Here is a 21025-nt window from a genome sequence, read left to right as displayed (position 1 = left end):
CTGAGGGAAAACCATCAAAAGTGTGAAAAGATTAATGGTATTTCCTACAGCTTTTTTGTTATGCTCCTTAGGTAAAATTGGTCTGGATTTAATAATAAAAAGCACCATAAAATTCTCTGAGCAATAAAGTAAGGAGAACTTTTTTTCCAAGAGCAGAAGTGTTATTTCACTTGAACAAGAGTGATTATAGTTATATTACGCATGACTGAACAGATGAAAAGTTTTACTAGCAATAACATTTTCACATATTAACGTTCATCACTGGAAAGTTTCTAGTATTACTTTCTTTAGGTGTGACCCACATTGGGTAAGCCTTACAGCACTGTAATGCCTTAAAACTTAAACAAGTGTTTTATCAAATCAAAATCTTGGCAATCCATTTCAAATTTAGAGAAGTACAAGTAGCTGAGGCCTCATTCAAGTAAACTATATAGTCAACTTATAATAAACTTTTTTATATGTCATTTAGGCTTCCATATTTTTTCTCCCTGAGCTTCAGCTTCCATGTTTCAGAGTGTAGTGATATCTTCCCAGATGTCTTGTCCAAGGGCACGCAGAATTGCAGGGTAGGTCCAGTCCCTGACTGAGAGTGTACCTGTAGCATCTGTTTTATCAGATGAATAATGGGATTGACAATGTGCTTGAAATGACATCAGAAATGACAATGCACAGAAACAGGCAATGCACACAACAAACAAGCAGACCTCATGACCTGCATTGTTTTCATCCACATTCATTATTTTAGTTTCACATAAATGACTCAAGGCTCCTACAATGTGTGTAGGAGAGGTAAGCTCAGGATATAAACCCATGGACCATTATATCTGAAGCACATAACTAAAAGCATGGTGCTGAGCTTGCTTGGGCTCTCTGGCTGTCTCTGTACCAGTAAATTCAAGTATACCAGGAACTGGACATGAGAATATGATAATTTACACTAATAAACTGTTAGTATATTCCCTGCCTTGAATTTGGACTGTTTCAGCTAGCAGTCTTCCTGGACAATTGCAAGATATGTTTTGGTAAGTAAAGTAGTCTAGGGATCATTTACAATAGGCAGTTTGTAGACAACAAACCTGTTTTGGAGTTTTCTAGCATAAATGTGGCTCTTTCCATTTCACTTAGTCTTGGAATCCAGGGACATTCCTGGTCTCATCTGATTTGCTGGAATGACCAAGCTGCTGTGCCTGGAGATCTCCAGGGTTCAATCTCGGTCCACATGTGAACGTGACCTGTGTGTAAACATGATGAGAAGAGAATCTGGACCTCTGGATCTAGATCCATGTGTTGTCAGAAAAGACAAGTTTAAAGAAACCATAGGGAGCCACAGTAACTGATGGTGGGCACCACCTAGCTGGGATTCAAACTTCCAGTTTTTGAGATGATTCAAGTATCTCCCAATTCCTTTGGGAAATCAAGTTTTTCTAGTAACTGGCAAATTACTGAAACAGAAATACTTCTATAAGTGTTTTACAGTAAGTTCTGTTCATGAATAAAAAAGTGATATACCTCTGAATGTCACCACAGTACCATAAAAGTACTATAGTAAACAAAGTGCAAATTAATTATTTCAAAGTTTTTTGAGTCTGCAAAGAAATATGGTTTCTGTGACAAATTGTTATTGAATCTGGGAATCCAAATAGTCTTTCCCCAATTCTGAAAATAATAATTTAGACTGAAATCCATACTGATGCAGGGAAATGGTATGAGGTTTTTGAGCACTTGCTCAGATAAGGAAGCATCATTACAAAAATAACATAATCTGCTTCTCTATTTCCTCTCTGCTACAAAGTACTGTACAACAGTGCTACTTCTATACTAGTTAACTGGCAAGCTAAAACTCAGAGGAGTGAGGCAAATGAGGCAAGTTAAAGTTCACGACATGCACATGATGTGGGATCCTATGGACCATAACACCTGCAAAATGCCGTAGGCATTTCATCTATGTTCTTCCTTCATGCAAAATTCAATGACAGAAATTTTGTGGGAGAGTTTCAGCTTTCTGAATGAGAGGAGTTTTAACATCTCCACCCTTAGCTGTGTTTTACTGTTCTTATCAACTCCTGACAGGAATGCACAGAAGTGACTCTACTGTGTCTGGAGCAGGGATCTTTTTCTAGGTTGTTGTAGGATTGGGGCTTTACTTCTCTAAAGGATTATTGAGACAAAAGGCAGAGACAACCGAACAGGTAAAAGAAACGTGCCTTGAGTATGGCAGAGGTTGATTCAAAAACAAGGTTTTAAAATAATGTGTGCTTTCTTTAAAGATATTTTTCTACAGCATGTTACAATCTATTTAGGTTTGTATTTACTTCATGTCTGTTAATTATGTTTTTTAATTCTTTAACATAGAGATATAAATGTAAAGTCGGCCATTCTTTAAAAGGTGATTTTAAGTCAGAAACTTTCTTTTTAGAAGGGGCATAATTATTGAATTTTCATCCTAGGAAACATAGATATTTAGAGAGATTTTGAAGGGCACAGATGGGATCTAGTCCCTTGTTAATTTTCAAAGGGAGATGAGCATCTAGTTGTTCTCTGCAATTCTTCCCCTAATTCTTTCTGCAAGGAAATATGTGTCAGAGCTAGGAAGAGAAGTCATGTCCCTTGTCTGAAACTCCTTTACTTTCATTGTGAAAGCATCTTTCCCCTCCTGTTCAGAAGCAATTGCAGTTATATTATCAAGGATATAATTATAGAAATTCAAGAAATTAAGTAGTCCTCATGCTTCAGGCCATAGGATTTTTGTCAGATGGTGAAAGAAACAAATTTTTCTTGGGATAATATTTCATATAATACTGTTCAAGGGGTTTACGCTCTCTTTTATGTCAGACGTTATCCATTGTACAAAATAGGATATCAGATTAGATGAATTATTGACTTGGTTTATTACATCAGTTTTTAAATTACCCCATTCTGCTAATGCTCATATTAAATTATTCTTAATATCTGAACCCATCAAATAAGGCTAACAAAATATTGGAATTAGCAATGAAATAAAAACGCTGGAACAAAAATCACTCCTTTTTTTCATTTTTCATTACGACTTTCATTTATTCATTTATTAATTTGCTAATAGTTGCCCATTACATTTTATTTATAGAATACAAACTGTCTCAAATACCTGGGCAAAAGAGCACTTGAAAATAAGTAACACTGAATCTGATAGTAGGGCTATCTGCCCCACTTTTGGAAGTAGCCCATGTAGAGTAACTGTTAATACTAAAAGACAAATTTGAAGGGATTACTCAGCACAAGTGGCAATAGGTAGATCTCTTCATTTGTATCTTAGCTAGATGTTGAAATAGACTTGCATATAACATTTGTCAAAAAAAGGAAAATCTATTACAGTTAATGTATTTATTAACTTAGAAATTCTGGCTAAATTCTGGGGTTTCTGAGTTTTCTATTCTCTTATCATCACAAGATCATCACATTAATACATTTTCTCCATTAACAAGTTATGAATTTCTCTCCTGTCTTTTACTCAGCTTTGGAAATTATACCTATTTATGTACACAAACACCCCCATCAAATAAGTTCCTCAATATGAATGATTTATCCATCTCTGCCCTTCAGTAATAGCACTAATGACCAGTTATGAAACTGCAGTACAACCCAAAATAACTCTTCCCACCCCTCTCACAAACAGTCCTGTGAACAATAGCTAATTGCCAGTTGTCTCGACTTAATTAAATTCTCATCAGTTCTCATGCTGTGGCAAGAACTCTCCCAAGCTACAGGAGTCAGGAAAAGGCATTATTCAAGAGTAAGGCTGAGTCAGTAGGGCATGGTAACCAAGCATGTGACTTCATGAAAAGACAGAAAAGAACTACAAAAGGTGATAGGCTGACTTTATCGAGACTTGTGAAGGTGAAAGTTCATGTAAGCTTTAATTGTTCAACTTGACAGCCTTGTCTGCAGTGCTGCATCTACCGTTGCTGGTGTAACTGGGGTTGACAGTGAGGTGGAATGCTTCCAGCTGTTCTGCACTCTGTTGCAGAACTGAAGAACTCTTCCTCTTACTGGATGATTGTGTCATTTTTTATATTCACTGAAGGTGAAACGCAAAGGTTTGCTAACAAACATTTATTCCTCTACAGGAACTTCCCAAGTTTCTTGAAGACCTTGCTTCAACTGATGCTGATCTGCCTTGGAACAGGTCTAAGAATCGTTTCCCAAACATAAAGCCATGTATGTGTGTTTACTGATCAACTCCTCCATTTTGCTCTCTACCTTCAACAGCGCAGCATATATTTGGAATGCAACTGTATTTTTGTTTGATCTGCCTTTGAAATGGCGGTACAATCATGTCCACATTATGAAATAATTTTCTGTCAAGTAATCTGTCTTTTCATTGTGTTTTTTTAAAGACAGTTTTATTTGCAAGTAGCTTTCAACTTGCTCTCACAAGCTTTAATATGCAGGTGCAAGAAACTGTAGCCTCAGTAGTTTCTTAGCTTTGTAATTCAAGCCATGTAGCAAACTCTTTAACATTCTTCCTCATTTTTTTTCCCTTTAGTGAGAAGTAATTTTTTTAAACATATAAAATCCACATGTTTGTGCATTCAGCTACCTCAGGAGCCTGGGTATGCTTTCTTGTGGATATGTGTACATGTGCTGCAAAGGTTCCACAGAAGATCAGAGTGACTGTATGATAACTTATAAGCCAAGGCTAGATTTTATCACAGGAGACAGCAGTCTGTCTCTCTGTACTCAACACTGCTTCATTTTTCAGTTAATAAGACAAGAAATGTCATTATTATTTTAGGCATTAACTGTGATGTGAGATGGGGAGCATGGCATTCCTTGGTTAATAATGCTACATTCTGTGCTATTAACTTTTCAGAGCAGCTGTTCCTGCTATCTACTGCCTTGTTCAAGACATACTCTAAGTTACAGTCACTAAACATTTATATTCATGACATGCAATGAAATATAAACAGATAAGTTTCATAAATCTTTAACTTTGTATTCTAATTTTTCTTCCTAAGTTGAGGACCAAACATCAAAATTTGGAATGTTTGGTTTCAGCATTTACTTATTCACATATGACATCTTTCCTGGTTTTTGTCATTTTTACATACATACCATGGGCCCAAATCAGAAACCCTCAATCACTGGGGGGGTTTTCTGTAATAATGAACTTACCTTATGTAAGAGAAGTAAAAGTATGTAAAAGTGCCAGGATCTGGCTCAAATCTATGACCTGGGCAGCAAGTATATAGGAAAGACTATCAGCCCCCTGACCCTGCCGTCTGATTCACACAGAGGTTGTCTGTGCTAGAACAGCATGGCTTAAAGTACACGGGCTACCTTCAGGCAGAGGATCCTCCCATACATACATCAAATCGGAGGTTTGGGCATGTTCACCATTTTAATTAAAAAGTATTATATTAAAATATGTTTGGACATTAGAGGATGACCATACAGTAATGGAAATTGGTTAAATTCCCTTTGTAATTAGTGTTCTACTATGTCAAGTATTTTTAGATTAGCAACAATAACAGTATTTTTGATTTCTTAGCACTCCGGAAACACTTGTTACATGCATCTATGGCTTTTGAACAAATCTTTTAGTTAACTAGACTTTATTTCCATAATAGATAATAACAACAGAGTAAAGCTGATGCCTGATGCTGGTATTCCTGGATCTGACTACATTAATGCCAGCTACGTGTCTGTAAGTAGAAAGTCTCTCACATTTTTAGTATATTTATTTTCTGGTAGACAAGAGAGTCAAAAAATAACTTGCAAGAAGAACAGGATTCTGATTTTTCTTTCATTCACTACAGCTACTGTTGCCATGGCATTGTTCAAGTGACTCCTGTGGCATTGAACATGACTAGTTAAAATTATAAGTTATCCCATTTTCATTGCTAAGCAATGATTTTCAGTAATAATCAAAACTGTGTCCAGCAAATTACTTTCTATAAATTGTCTCATACCATTATCGTTAAAAACAATAGTGAAATTCCCACTAAGGTCAATTTTTTAGGCAGGCATTGTTTGGTCTCTTAGTTCAGGCACTGGAGCTATTGTATATGAACAGGACAATGTAAAGATAACTGAACTGAAAAGTTTCATAGAAATGGTTAATAATTTTGGTGAGAGGGATTAGTATGCCCCTTATTATTTTGTGAAAGTTACGATGGAGGAAAATGCAAATAGGCTTCTTGAAGAAGAAACTAATATTGTATTTCTCATCCTCAGCTTTCTTCCTAGACCTTCCATTTTCTAATTGTGTTCTCAGTAAATTCCTCATCTATATTTGTATCTCATTTTTGTCGTGTTGAAGCTCAAAGTGTGACTTATAATTATGCATTTAATTTGTTGTAGCAGTGGCTGGTGGTCTCACATGAGGTCAAGACTTGATTTACGCTAAGCACTATTCAAACACATAGCAAGTCATGCAGACCGTAGTCTAAACAGATGACACAATAGCAAGTAGAAGTAGTTATTTCCAGGTAACTAAGAGACATTCGCAGAGAATAAGCAACAGAGCTGAGAGCATCTTCCTCTCTCATTAGCAAAAGCTATTTATCCCCTTTATATAGAATGTCCTAACTCTGACAGTTAGCAGACAGGAAGAGCCATGCCACGTTGTTACTTGACGCTGGGACTATACACTGAGAAGGAGACCAGACAGCTTGCAGCATGGCCTAGGCTTTACCCTTCCTGTCACTAAGTGACATGCCAAGGCTTAGGCAGGGAACACTAACAGCAACTTCCAAAAAGCTGCAGCAAAAGCCAGCTGCAGAGAGTGTTCCCTGCTGAGATTTTGCATGTCTTTACTGCATACAGGCATCTCGCTTTTGGTCACCGTTCATCAGTGAAGAGACAACCGTAATGTTACCATTTCTCAGGGCTAAATCTTTCCCCTTTATATCCTCTCACTTTCCATATTCATGGATGTGTAAATATATAAATGCATATAGCTGTAAATATACAACATCTGTGCATGTGTGTATTTATGTACCTATTTATCTAGGTGTATATACATATGCATACATACAAAGAGAGGGAAAGAGAGGTGTTGTATATAGTTTTAACAAACTGGAACTTGGCTGCTACTTTTATTTTCATTGGTTAAACAAGAAAAATTCAGTAACTGAACTGTGAGCTTTGCATCCCTGAACTCTAGTTTCTCACCTCACTCTTAAACTAGGAAGGATTAACATAGTTTCTCACTGCCACCTGTTCTGTATATTATAGATGGAGTAAGTAACAGGCAGCTGTGAATTATAGGGCTATAATTCCAACAAGGATCTTCAGTGGTGCTATAAACCACTGTGTCAGTTGTTTTGAGCAATAAGCAGAACTCTGTGATATTATAGACTGCTAGCTCTACAGCATAAATTTATTGCTATTATTGCTATTGTTATTTTGGACTTTCTGTAGTACATAAGAGTTCCTGTAGGGTATGCTTGGTTTCTTTGAGGAAACAGATCCATGAGAACCCATGCCCTGACAGCATTTACACAGAGTTTTTTCAACAAACTTTCTTCTCCCCAAGTTTTACATCAATTTATAAATGAACTAAACAGGAGAAGCCAACACTAAAATAAAAGTCAACCCCTACAGTAGGTTTCTCAAAGACCTTTTATCAGAGGTGATTTGTTTGAGTAAGCTCCATCCCCGAGTTACAGCAGATCCCTGATGATCACTGGAAGGACGAGGTCGTCAGTGTGGTGTATAGCTTGCACTAGCTCTCAGACAGCTCTTTAGTTTCTCTGGCTCCACTGCTCCTTAGCACTATTTAATTCTCCTTTGTTGGCCACCTCCTGACACAGTTCTTGGTGGCCTCTGGCTGGATCTGCAGTAAGGCTAATATGAAGGCTTAGATATTTTTACATGGGAATTACTGACCTGATGTCCCTGTAATTCCTCTGCTAAATGCACTTCTATTAGGATATCATTCCCCAAACTTTATTAGAGCATTGGTTCATAACTGATCTACATGGTGGAAAAAATGTCATTACTTCCTTAGGTTTCCAAGGCCATCTGCCATGCAATGATTAGCCAGGCCTATGGCAATTCGTTTAGTATGTCTGACAAGGTTTTAGCCTTAGGCATGGTAGCTACAGGCACAACTATGAGTCACATGCAAACTCTTTTTTTCCCTTCTAACCATTATGTATTAAATATCTTCTTTTTCTTAGGGTTATTTATGTCCAAATGAATTTATTGCAACTCAGGGACCATTGCCAGGAACAGTGGGTGATTTCTGGAGAATGGTGTGGGAGACAAGAGCAAAAACACTTGTGATGCTTACACAATGTTTTGAAAAAGGACGGGTAAGTTATCAGTGTACCAGCTAACAGCATTTGATATAATAGGAAATTCTATATGTAGTTTCTGTCAAGATTATAATATGATCATTGTTAATTAGTAATCATCTCACTGCAGATAAGATGTCATCAGTACTGGCCAGAAGATAATAAACCAGTGACTGTGTTTGGGGATATAGTGATTACTAAATTGATGGAAGATATTCAGATAGACTGGACCATCAGAGACCTAAAAATTGAAAGGGTAAGCCAGAACCGGAAGCTGATTGAATAAAACCCATCCAACACCTCAAAGAACATCAGATGTGCTCCATCCCACCATTTTTAGTGCACTGTACTGCCTGGTTTTCCTGCATTTTGTTTTCATTCCTGGTTTTTTTTTTTTCCTGAGGATTTTCTCCAGTTTCTGTCACAAAGAGCTCAGATATTTGTCCAACATGCCATGAAGGGCCTATCAAGGTTACTGAACCTCTGGTCTTGTGGGAGGTGAAGTTTCTATTTGGACACCTCAGTTGTCTCTTCTAGAAAGGAGTAATCCTAACCATTCTGGGATCAGACAAATCCCTTTGAATGTATCCCTCTCAGATTAAAGGGCAAGATTCTCTGGTGCAGCGCAGCTGTTTTGCATTGTACCACCAGCCGTAGTGGCCTCCACCCCCAGGAGATTCACCCAATATAAATGAGAATCATCAGTATTACTCCCACTCTTTGTGCTGGGAAGGGTGTGGGGGGTACAGCATAGATGTTCATCTTTGTCATGATCCACAACTATAGTTTCCACTCTTTGGAAAAATTAGCACGCAGCATTAAGTCAGACCAGCAGGTAGGCTCAGAAAGCAATCTGGGCATAATGACCCAAGATGAAGTCAGCCTTCTTTTGCACTCCCAACATTGACCTGTGTTGTATGTAGTGCAGCCAGATGCTAGGACCTGAACTCAGCTATCCAAATACGTGCGTTACCATCCCGTGGCACATGCATGTGACAAAAGGAACATAGCAGTTAGGGGATTGTCTCAGTGGTCACCCCATAGGGATGTGTTGTGCGCATAGTACAGGAGAATTGAACATTTTAAAACGCGTGAGAGAAGACAAACGAGTAAACAAGACTGGAAAAGAGACTATTTACAGTAAAAATGCATTTAAGTAAAATGCGAAGTCACCTGTGTTAACCAGGGTGAGGCTGAAAAGAAAAGACAACGTAACCCAAATTGACTAAGTGATCCATTTACTATAGCTGAACTACTCTGCACAAGAAGCTATGTCCTTTATAAGCATGTCATTAAATGTGCCATATTGCTGGCTTTAAGATTGTACTTCATCTTCCATTCACAAATGGATGGCTTCTTGATGATCTTCCAGTGAAGGTGAAAAGCATATGTGAGGCAAATCATTCACAATTATTGCCATATTGCATCCACAGTCACTTCTCTTTTGGTTTTATGATGATCAATTTAAAAAATACAGACCCAAAGCAGTTGCCACACATAATTGTTCACAGTTGTTCAGTGTGTTTCTTGCAATCTGAAAAGAGCAAGTGGTTGGTTCAAAAAAAGTTAAAAAAAAAAAAAACTGGTTCATTACACAACAGTTGATTAAACTGTGGTACCCCTTACTGTAAGATATTGTGAGTGCTAAAAACTTACAGGGCTTCATAAAATCTGAATAAATTAGTAGAAGAAAATTCTGACAAGTGCTATTAAATATCGAGATACCACCTCTGACTGAGGCAGTTCACAAGTCACAAACTATTAAGAATGGAAGGGATATTCTGTGGAACTATAGATACATTGTTGTCATGTTTTATAATTTTCCCTAAGATTTTTCCTTGACTACTGTTGGAAACAGGATATTGGTTTAGACAGGCCTTTGCCATGATCCTGTGCTTTTATTCTTGCGTCCTTCATAGTTAATTTAGATATCAGATCATAACCTGCTCTTTTCTTTGAGTTACTATTGCTGCTGCTCTGACTGAGAGGGCATCAAACACTTAGAAAATATATCTGTGTTTACCAATGTATGTGTGTTTGTAAGATCAGTCTTAGAATGGCTGCTTTTTCCTAAACAAATTGTTGAACCAGTTCACTAAACTTGTAAATGCGCTAAAGAAACTTCAACCTGTAGTCTACAAATTACATTGATACAGTGACTGAAGTCAAATGGAGAGTGACTGCTGAAGTCATTAATACTTCCTGAAAAATGGACTTGGTGTCATCTCTCAAAAAACCTGCCATAAGATCTGTGCACAGCAAATTATCCATTGATACAAGTACATCTTACAATTATTATGCTATTCTGACTTTCTTCTTTACATGAAATTGCTGAGAAGGTTACATGTAGCTTACTGGATCTTCTGTCACATTTCTTCTGTGAAAACTGCCTTATTTTATATTTTTCAGCATGGAGACTGCATGATGGTGCGGCAGTGTAACTTTACTTCTTGGCCAGAACATGGAGTCCCCGAAACTACTGCACCAATTATCCATTTTGTAAAACTTATCCGTGCAAGTCGAGCACACGATAATACACCGATGGTGGTTCACTGCAGGTAAGCATATTCACCAAATCATCATTTAGTATCTTAGAATTTCAAGTGCATATTAAAGCTCAGGGAAGTTGCCAGAAGAACAATGAAAACTGAGTGCACAGGTATGGTTCTAGTACAGACAGCAGTGAAGGTTTGTCTAGCAGTGCTCCTTAGTCCTTTCTAGGAGGGAAAATGCCAAAGTGTGTCTGTTCTTCCATTCATGGAAATCCCATTGAGGTGATGCCAATGAAACAGTTAATTCAACGAATACCATAAGGTACTGCTGGATTTATCTCAATTTTCCGCTTTATCATAAGAAGAGGAATAGTAAATGACATGTTAGTTTTAATTACTTCTATTATAATTATAGCTTATTTTAAGAAATAAGTATTAAAAACTGTATTTAAAATGTACATGTCACTTAGCAAAAGGAGGAGACTGTTTGGGAGCCACAGAGAATGACAAATAGGAATAAGGGTTTGCATATGCCAGATTTCAAGGCTGGATGCCTGTAAGCAGCTAAAATCTATATTTAGGCTCTTAAATAAATGGTCTGGTGGTTAGAGGTGTTCAGCTGTCATAGTTCCCATTGATTTCATACTCAACACCCTTAAACTGCTATTTCAAAGAGTAAGTGTGTGGGGAAGGCTAAGTCTTCAGGAAAGTGGTGAGTGTGTCTGCATTTCATATGCAGGTCAGTGTTCCCACTGAATGAGTGGGCACACTCCAAAATAGCGATCTGAACTCTGAGGTCTGCAATTGATTCTTTGTCTCATTCTCACTCAGTGCGAGTCTGGAAATATGTGGAAGGAAAAGCTGAGTTTGGTGCCACAAATCTCTTCCCTAACTGTCCAGTTTATCATGCATGGCAGTTCTTTTTATTTGTCCTCGGTATCCTACAGGTGCCACCACAATGGGTGATAAAGCCTCGTTTTATTTGATATTGTTATCATTGACAGTTTGACATTTCCCTCTACTGCAGGGGCCAGAGACTATTACAGGAGAGAACTACACGGTCTTCACATTTTGAGGACACTTATATTCTCTGGGGCCCCTCTGCAACGAATCCTATCCCCTTTTCACAACACAGATACGTAAAGGGACCACCATGGGCCAGATACTCCACCTGTGCTCAAATTCCTGATGGTTATAAAGCAGCATTATGTGCTCTCATATCCAGAAAACTCATTCATTACTTTCTGCTCATTAGATCTTGCAGGTTGAAGAAAGTTTTGCTATACATTTCCTGATTATCTGCAATGATATACCCTGCATTTATTACACCAATTGCAGGGAAGTCTGATAGTGATTTTGAGAAAATCCTGTTCGTTTTCAAACCTTTAAATAAAACACCACCAGCTACCAGCGTGTCTTGCACGCTCATCCTCCTTTTAAAAGTATTTTCTTTTAGATGTTTTGCTAGATCCCATGTTGTTTTGTCTCAAATACCAAAAGCATCACAGAATCCAGGTATGATTTCACAAAATCTTGTGATTTTTTTTCTTTGAATTAATGAGCTCTAGAAAATTCACAGAAGAGCTGTAGGACCATTTTTCCACTTATACAGGCTTGGTTTAGATATATCTCATTTGTCCAATGCAACCCCTTGTAAAATCAAGATCACAACATGGCTCAAATCCAGATTTCACTTGATCCCAATCAGCAAGGAGACACACACACACAGAGAAAAGTAACTACTGAAAAAGATTAAATTTTTTCTGAAGTTTTTTTTTCACAATAAACTTAATTTAACCAGAATATTCTAAGAAAATATTTTATACTGAAAAATTAACATAAAAACTTTATTTTATCTTGTGTATTATGTTTGCAGTGCTGGTGTTGGAAGAACAGGTGTTTATATTGCACTTGACCATTTAACCCAACATGTAGATGACCATGATTTTGTGGATATCTATGGACTTGTAGCTGAGTTAAGAAGTGAAAGAATGTGTATGGTACAGAATCTGGTAAGATTTACTTATTTAACTATTTGTTCTCCTGTTGTTAAAAAGTTAATCATCTGATCTCCTTCAAAACAAGACTAGAAAGCTCGTAACAATCAGCTGTCAAATACATTTTCAACCAAATTCTGCTTCTATTTGGATTTCAAGCATTGTACAGATGTGTATGGTTTGTATCTATTTCAGTATATTTGGCCAACAGTCTTGACAAGTGCTGAAAGAGTGCTGAGATATTTAGGTTTTAGAACTTGAATCATAATTTCTCAGACTTTGAGAAAGTTCATTTCAAGTTTTGGTTGAAGAACAGTTGTTAAATAAAAAATGGATTTGCTCATGCACTACTTAATTTGACTTTATTTACTACTTAACTCTATTTTTTTGTGTATGTATATGTAGCATAGTCCTCCAAACTTTTAACTTTACCTTTGACCTCATTAATGATTCCTTGATTCTTTTTAAACTGCTTCAAATAAAATAACACATACAATAGAATTAAGCACAGACTTCAGAGTTTGCAAAATCAAGGCAATGGTGGGGTCTGGGTCTAAAAAAGTGCATTTCTGGCAGACTTATTGTGTATGGATATAAGTTAGTGATGACCTGCTGGTAAGGAAGACCTCTGCTGTATCTGGAGATCTGGGTATATGTAAAGGAGTAATAGCAGAATTTAAAGCTGATCCTGAATGCCCAGTGGAATGGAAATCCAGCTGTATTTGCGTAAGGCTTCTGGCATAAGCCTCCTGCAGGCCAGGTCTAACCCAAGGCAGCTGCCTGAAGCCTTTGAGCCTACAGCATGACTTACCAACTTCTCAGTATGGGTGAGCAGTTTCAGGATGAACTTCCACATGACTGATGGATTTAAGCTGATTTTAATATAAGGAGACTTGTTCCATTAGGAATGCAATTCTGCTGTTCTATATCATGTCAGAATATACAAAGAGCAGTTAACCTCTCTTCAGCAACTGCACTTCAGTAGTTTTTTTGAGACCTTCTGGTGATACTCTGTCATGCTGTTTCTTGTAAGGTGCTGTCTGATTACCAATTGCTTTCAATTTTTCTTTTTGGAGTCTTGATGCAGCTAAACAATTGCCAGGACTTTCCTGTGATGATGAATTCTGGGAATACCTTTTTTTTGGTTGTTGTTTTACACTTTTGGCTAGAAAGAGAATCGTCTGACAATAAGGCGGAGGCTGGAAGACAATTTAATGGGACCACCCCCAAAATAAAATCTTAAAACAGTGAGACATTTGATAAGATCAGTGTATGTTTTTAAAATGTGCATCTTCATTTGCATATTTTGGAAAAGGCTAAGAAAAGATGTGCCAAAATGCAATAGAAGATGATGGTCTCATATTTCTGATTTCCAAACAGATCAAGTATTGATCTATATGCTACATGCAAAATCCTGAGACAGGTTGTTCTCTGTCCGGGTCATTTCTAGCTCATGTTTGCAAGACTACAAAAGGCAGATCAGCAACAAAACTTGCCCCACGGGAACCAAATCTTGTAAATTTTTATGGCAGATTCAGTAGCCAAGCTATTCTGACAGTTCTGTTATAAAACACTGTTAAGTAGTCTATGGTTCAGTTTTTATGTGATCAGCGCAGAAGATATAAAGAGAGGAGCAATTCCTTCCCAGAACTCAGTTTAGAGGTCCCTCAGTCAAACTGTCTGTAAGATCTATGAGTAAAATAAATAAAAACTGGTTGTTCTCAGACCTGGTTTTTGCTTGATTATAGCTTCAAAATAGTTTTCCTTTTGCCAACTCTCTGTTACTGTTAGCCCATGGGCACAGAATGGCCCACATCTGTGCAATTAAACACCTCTGCAGTTACCACTCTCTTCACAAGATCTCTCTAGGGAACAACCCCTAGTCTGCAGTAACTCCTGAAACACACCTGGAAATTATTTGAGATAGTGCTGGTTCAAGTGGATCGAAACTATGTGAGGGACTATCCAAGCAATTTGAAGTAGTTTGGGTGATCAGGTTCCACCAGCTGGTTATGTACCCAGACACTGTTTAATTCCCTAATGTAGATATAATTTCAAAATCCTGGTACTCTGCGTGGTGGCCTGTACAGTACCAAGGCCTGCCCCTCGACTACGTGTAAAGCGCATAACCTACTCGTTAGTGAACTTTTTTATTCTTTCTCCCACTTCCAATCATAAAAAGGCTTTCAGTTAATTAAGAATGTCATTAATTCCAACTGGGAAAATAACTTGTCACGCATACATTCCCCAGGTATCCTGCTTCACTCTCCCTGACAAACCCAGAAAGATGGTCATTGCTGCATGCTCACAAGTAGCTGCGTGAGTGCAAGAGATTATGGAGCTTTCAGAGTCTGCCTTCTGAATTGGAGTAACCAATCTAAACTCCACTGAAACTTAAGACCTTCATTCTAGACATCCATATTTGTCCAGTGGATCTGTTAAAGTTTATCATCTTGCCAAGTCAAGTAGAAAGGCTAGTTTGAAGTAATGCCATGCTATTGCTTCAGTAAGCAAGCTATTGAAAGGTGTAATGGTACTGTGTACTTCAGGGGCCTGTGAAAGTCTTGTTTTAATTACCCGTGGCTCTGGAGCTGTGACCCTAAAACATACACACGTAAGCAAATTTCTCTTATAAATCTGAGACACTTGAATTGAAAATCGATGGCAGTTCTGAAACAAAATAGCAATTACTGAGCAGAAAAATTACACTAATGTATTTAACTGTGCAAAAGTCAAGGGAGTTAGTTATTTTGGTCATCTCCATCTGTGGAGATACTAAAAACCCATCTGGACAAGGTCCTGAGCAATGTGCTTTAGCTGACCCAGCTTGAGCAGTGGGGGGTTGCACTATGTGATCTCAAGAGGTCTTTTCCAATCTGAACAAATTGTGATACTGTGATCTGGCTCATTTTCTGCATCTGCATGCACAGTACTTCTCCTATGTGAAGATATGCTTAATCCATTAATTTTCTTTCTGTTTTCATTCTTTTCTTTCATTCTTTATTTCATTCTTACATTGCCTTATTTTGTTTTTCTCTTTTCAGCAATCATTACCCAGAGTTACTTTATGTCCTTGGAAGTGTCAAACTAACTTCAGTTGCCCACTCTCTGCATTATAGTCTGTTAAAAGTGATGCTACAGTTCAAGAAGTATCACTAAAAATAATGTGGTTTTTTGCTCTTAGCAATGGTGCATGCTCCTAGAACATGTAGATTTAGATTTACTTGAACTTTTGCATTTGAGTGCACCCTGCTGGTTTTCTCTATGCTAGAAAGAGGAAAATTTCCTTACCTAAATATAACATTTGTGTAGTTCAGTTTCTTCAGTCTGAATCTGGTGGCAAAAAGTAATCAAATGTCTTTTCACAGAACAAACCTTTACAGAAAGTTGTGGAACACCCTATTAGTCTCAGTTATGATTAGTTTAATTTCATATATCTTACTGGGCATAAGGATTAACATGTTTTGACAAATTTTAATGCATTATGCCTCATAATGAATGAAATCAGATCGGGCATATATGATATGGTCATCGAAGTACTGCGATTGATGAGCTAAACTGCAGTTACTTTAAGAACATCTAGATGTTATATAAAAAACTTAAAAGTTTTGGGGGTTTAGAATTACATTTTTCTTCTAATCAAACGTCTTTAAATTCACATCTTACAGGCACAATATATATTTTTGCATCAATGTGTATTGGATCTGTTGACAAGCAAGGGAAGTAGTCAGCCCATATGTTTTGTAAATTATTCAGCACTGCAAAAGATGGACTCTCTGGATGCCATGGAAGGTAAGGAGATGCAGATTGTCTCAAAATTATTTTTTCATAGCAGGTGCATTGACTTGTCTGACTAAGAAGAAGAAGAAAAAAAAAAACTTTGACATACTTTTTTTGCTTCAGAAGTGTAAATTTCTAGCATTTTGCTGCTCTTCAGTCTCCTTCATAGTAATAGTCATTGCTCAAGCTTTCTTTCCACTTTTTTCCCTGCGAGACCTTTTAAGTTCAGCCAAAACAGTTATCTGCCATTAGTTACTATTTGTTTATGAGGTAGGTTAATGTAATATATCTGTTTCTTTTGTAGGTGATGTGGAGCTTGAATGGGAAGAAACGACCATGTAAATACTCAGACTAAATATTAAAGATAATGAGATTTTGAAAGTCAAAGTCATATTTTTCTAAGCACAGGAGCCAAAGTGAATTCCCCTATTTTGGTGATTAAAACACACACAGATGATTGAAATATCTTTCCTTCTATCAATGTGCCTTCATAAATATGTTAAAGTATTTTATGCAGATCACTGAGCAATAATGATTAGGAGTACTTTTGCACAGACTACACTTCTGGTGTTATATGAATACTGCATTCAGTATGTATTTAAATAGAAAGTGTGTTTGAACATACTCCTTTTTTCCAGTTACCTTTGTAAAAGAAGAAAAATGAGCCAAATATGATGTAAAAATTTCATATTCCCATTGAACTTATTTTGGTGTGAATTTGCTGTGTTCTTTGTGTGTTGGTTTTAAGTAAAAGCTACAGTTCCTTGAATCATTCTTGCTAGATTGGTTTCAATGTTGTCAACTCTTGCAGATTAATTCCAATACCATCACAGTGATCTTTACCTAACTGTATGTTCTTGTGTTTTGAATCTTTTTTTACGAGTGGTAGCATATCAGCTCATGATCCTGAACAGCTGAAGAGTCACCTTCTGACATAGGGAGGATTATTCAGCTTTTACACAGCACACAGTAGCTCTTCAGGGACACTTGGGGCTATTTAAGCCATCTTATAATCAGCGGGTTGTTTTTTTTAAATATACAATGGTGATTGCATATGTTCAGTGCTGAAGAAAGTATTTTACATTCCTGCTACTTTTTCAAGCAGATAAAACAAAGTAAAACTATGAATTTATTATATATTACAACACATGTTAGATTGACTTGAGTAATAGAATGTTTATAATTCAATCACATTTCTTGAATATAACATTGTTCAGTATTTTGAAAGGTTACTCAAAACTTAATAACAATTTATTCTATAACACAGAGTTGTCACGTAAAAAAGTTGTTGCTCCTTCCTCAGGTTTGGCAAATCACTGTAGACACTGAAAAGTATGGGAACTAACATTTGGAGATTTAATAAAAGAAAACATCTTCCACTCCCAGTGATTACCGTTACCGGAAATAGATCTGAAACAGGAATGAGAAAAGCAGGAAGCTCTTATCTGAGAAGCAAAGCAAAACCTGGTAGGGTAGGAAGACTAGAGAGATAATTAAACAGGGTGCCCTCGTTTTACATGGAAGTGACAGTATTCAATTTTATTATTGGGGGGAAGGGTTGGCTGCTAAGTTTTTCTCTGTGTAAAGAAATGTATCATTCTGAATAATACTAAGCTGTGACCTTAACCTGAGATGCAAAACACAATAGCGAAGAGGCTCTGGAGTTGCCATCTTATGTTCTCTTTAGACAGAAGAAATCCATAGCCTTGTTGAGGCATCAAGCTCAGGGAAGTCAGACAAACCTCTTTAGAACCTTGAAAGATGTATGTGTGTGGGTGTGTTTGTGCACACACTCTGAACAGAATACTAAATGAACAAAACTTTCCATCTCTTAACTGTAGCTACCAGACAGAAAATGCTATACAGCATGTAACCTGATACTTTTTCAAAAGTAAATGATGGTAGGTGTTTGATGTCTTTTTAGAAGCTGGCAAGGATGGTGCAGTGAGGACCCTTTGTAATTTAGCAGAAAGTGCCAAATATCTAAAATGAAAATCAAAAGACAGCATTTAAGGAGATGGAAATGGTCTACAGAGATATTTTGGGCAATCTGTCTTTCAGGAAGACTGACGGTATTGTAAACATCACCTGTCAAGCTAAAAAGAAAACAATGCCTTTTAAAGCTGGATAGAGGGAGAGAGAGGTGATGTCCACAGCTGTTCAAGTCTCTGGCAAAGCATTCGGTACAGCTCTAGTTTCATTTGGTTCCTATGAAACATGTGTTCTTCATTTATTATACATGTACTTTAAAGTATTCTGACAAATTGCTTATAGGGACATACAGATGTTTTTCATGATTTGTATTTGTTCTTGGTAGCCATACATGCAGCACTGTGATAAATTGACATTATAGAGTCATAATCTTGTATAATCTTATATCCACAATGGTGGAATATCGGTGTGTGTGTCATTCCTTTCGATTGGAGGAAAAAGCTAAGAAGCCTTATGCAACTTACAGGTGAACTCCAGAAGTTCCAAATGTGCTTAAGTGTTTTCTGTTTTATAAAATACTTAATGATGAAGATTCCTACATCCTCCTTACAGGATCTGCCTGGGGTCAAATGCTACATTCAGTAGCATGCTTGTCTGACAACTTAGATACTAGAAAATGTGACTCTCTTTTCTGTAGAGGCAAAGTGAAAAACTGAAAAGTAATTCAAGTAGTTTATTGTACAATTTAATGTCAGCAATCTGATACAAGCTACCTTGACACATTTTGTATTGTCTTTAGGGTAAAAGCCAATATTCAGTGTAAACTGGCCACAACTCATAAGACACATGGTCAGGGAAAGAAGTAACTCCAAGCAATTGTCTCCAAGAACTGGTTTTCAGTGTAAATACAGCAGTAGTTCACTGACCTTCTTGTATGCCTGCCAGTGATTTACAGGGATAGGGGAGTATCTGTGTATCAGGAGATCTCCTCAGTTCAGTCATGAAGAAAGAATTTCCACATAGTCTCTTGTCTTCCAGCCCTCCTTCCCTTATGCAATGACACCTATGGTGCTACTGACAGAACTGGCGAGCTGGAGGCAAGCAGAATTTGCCCAATCGCTATTTTAAGAATATATATATATATATATGTAAAGCAGCACACCATTTTCATTTTTAATGCTGCCACTCAATTTTCTACAGATTCTTGGCACTACTAATATAGCAAGAGTGTACTCTATCAAAATAAGAAACTGAATGAATAAAAACTGGAGAAGAATATACAAATGCTATAGGGTGATTACAATTGTATTGAAATTAGGTCATACTGTATTAAATTATTCAGGCAATTTCTGTAGAGACTGATATACCTCCATACGTAGAAGAAACAGTCTTTATATATATATTTATAGCCAGTTCTGTTGGATATCATTAGAAGAGGCTACTGTCAGTGCCTTCAAAGACTGATCTGTTCTATTTACAAAAGTAATAGAAAGACAGCAGAACACCACATTCATGTTGAATTTAAAGCCCTTTTTTTATACTGTTAAAGGAGTTGATAAAAATAATTGTGCATTCAAACGTGCTTTTACTATAAACATGGAGCTATTCAGTAACTTAATTTCAGAACATTATGTGAAATATTAATAACATGTATTAATCTGTGTAATACCATCTGTGTACTGCTGCAATACAAAGTATGCTCATATGCAGTTACTAAGACAAAGCAGAAAAGAGCAATGAATCGATCACATTTCATACTAAGGTAACACAACAGTGAGCTTTCCTGGTTGCACACAGAAGTTAAAAACCCTCCTAGATGTGGACATGAATTTGCAGGGATTCAGGACACAAAGCCCTGTGAGGTTTGTGGGCAGAAGCTATTTTTTCTGAAAATATTTTGACAGCAAGTTAAAATAAAACTTGAAAAGTACCTGTTTCAGAGTATGTATTACATGTACATTAAGCATTACACAAGATCATCGTCTATCCATGGAAATAAAGAAACAATAAAAACGGACAGATCCAAATTAATTTTTGTTTTAAGAACTGTGAAAAGTATCCAACTAGCTCTCTGTTTTAGGGGATATACATATGGTAACAATGAATTCAGCGTTGTTTTACAATTAAGCTACGTGCCCATTCAGTGCTGCAAAACCTGCAATGCATTGAGTGCAGTAGACTGTAAGTGGAAACCATTAACACACAGTGTTGGTCCTATCTCTGTCAGGTTTGATTTTAAGGAAATGAGTCAGAGAAAATGAACTGAGGGGTGATCTACTGTTTCACCACTTTTCCATGACTGTGGTGTCACCACTCTATGTATGGTGTTGAAAAGACAAGTCCTCCCAATATTGTTCTCCATGTTCCGTTCTGTTATCTAATGCTGCATTGCTTGTCTATATGTGACTATATTAGAAGGAATTGTAAACAATAATATGGATCAGCTGAATTCAAATACTGCAGTCATGATCTACAGGCATACATCATTCTCAAGTAAGGTGTGTAGTGGTCTTGCTTCAAACCTTCTCTCTATCTCTTTCCCTAT

General features: G+C 37.0%; 1 protein-coding gene across 3 annotated transcripts in view; it reads left to right on the top strand.

The window, feature by feature from the left end:
* The window catches only part of PTPRQ (protein tyrosine phosphatase receptor type Q), a 117285-nt gene extending 99588 nt beyond the window's left edge, over window positions 1-17697 (top strand). For all 3 annotated transcript variants that reach the window (XM_052774661.1, XM_052774663.1, XM_052774662.1), the window contains 8 exons: window positions 4104-4194; window positions 5607-5683; window positions 8163-8297; window positions 8410-8535; window positions 10689-10837; window positions 12648-12783; window positions 16437-16560; window positions 16853-17697. In XM_052774661.1, the coding sequence (XP_052630621.1) occupies window positions 4104-4194; window positions 5607-5683; window positions 8163-8297; window positions 8410-8535; window positions 10689-10837; window positions 12648-12783; window positions 16437-16560; window positions 16853-16890 (876 nt within the window). In that variant the 3' untranslated portion in view covers window positions 16891-17697. The remainder of the gene's footprint in view (window positions 1-4103; window positions 4195-5606; window positions 5684-8162; window positions 8298-8409; window positions 8536-10688; window positions 10838-12647; window positions 12784-16436; window positions 16561-16852) is intronic.
* The last annotated feature ends 3328 nt before the right edge of the window (window positions 17698-21025 follow it).

Source organism: Harpia harpyja, chromosome 23, assembly GCF_026419915.1.
Source record: "Harpia harpyja isolate bHarHar1 chromosome 23, bHarHar1 primary haplotype, whole genome shotgun sequence".
Lineage (NCBI taxonomy): Eukaryota > Metazoa > Chordata > Aves > Accipitriformes > Accipitridae > Harpia > Harpia harpyja.
Note: the sequence above shows the minus strand (reverse complement) of the source record. Positions and strands in the feature narration are given on the sequence as shown.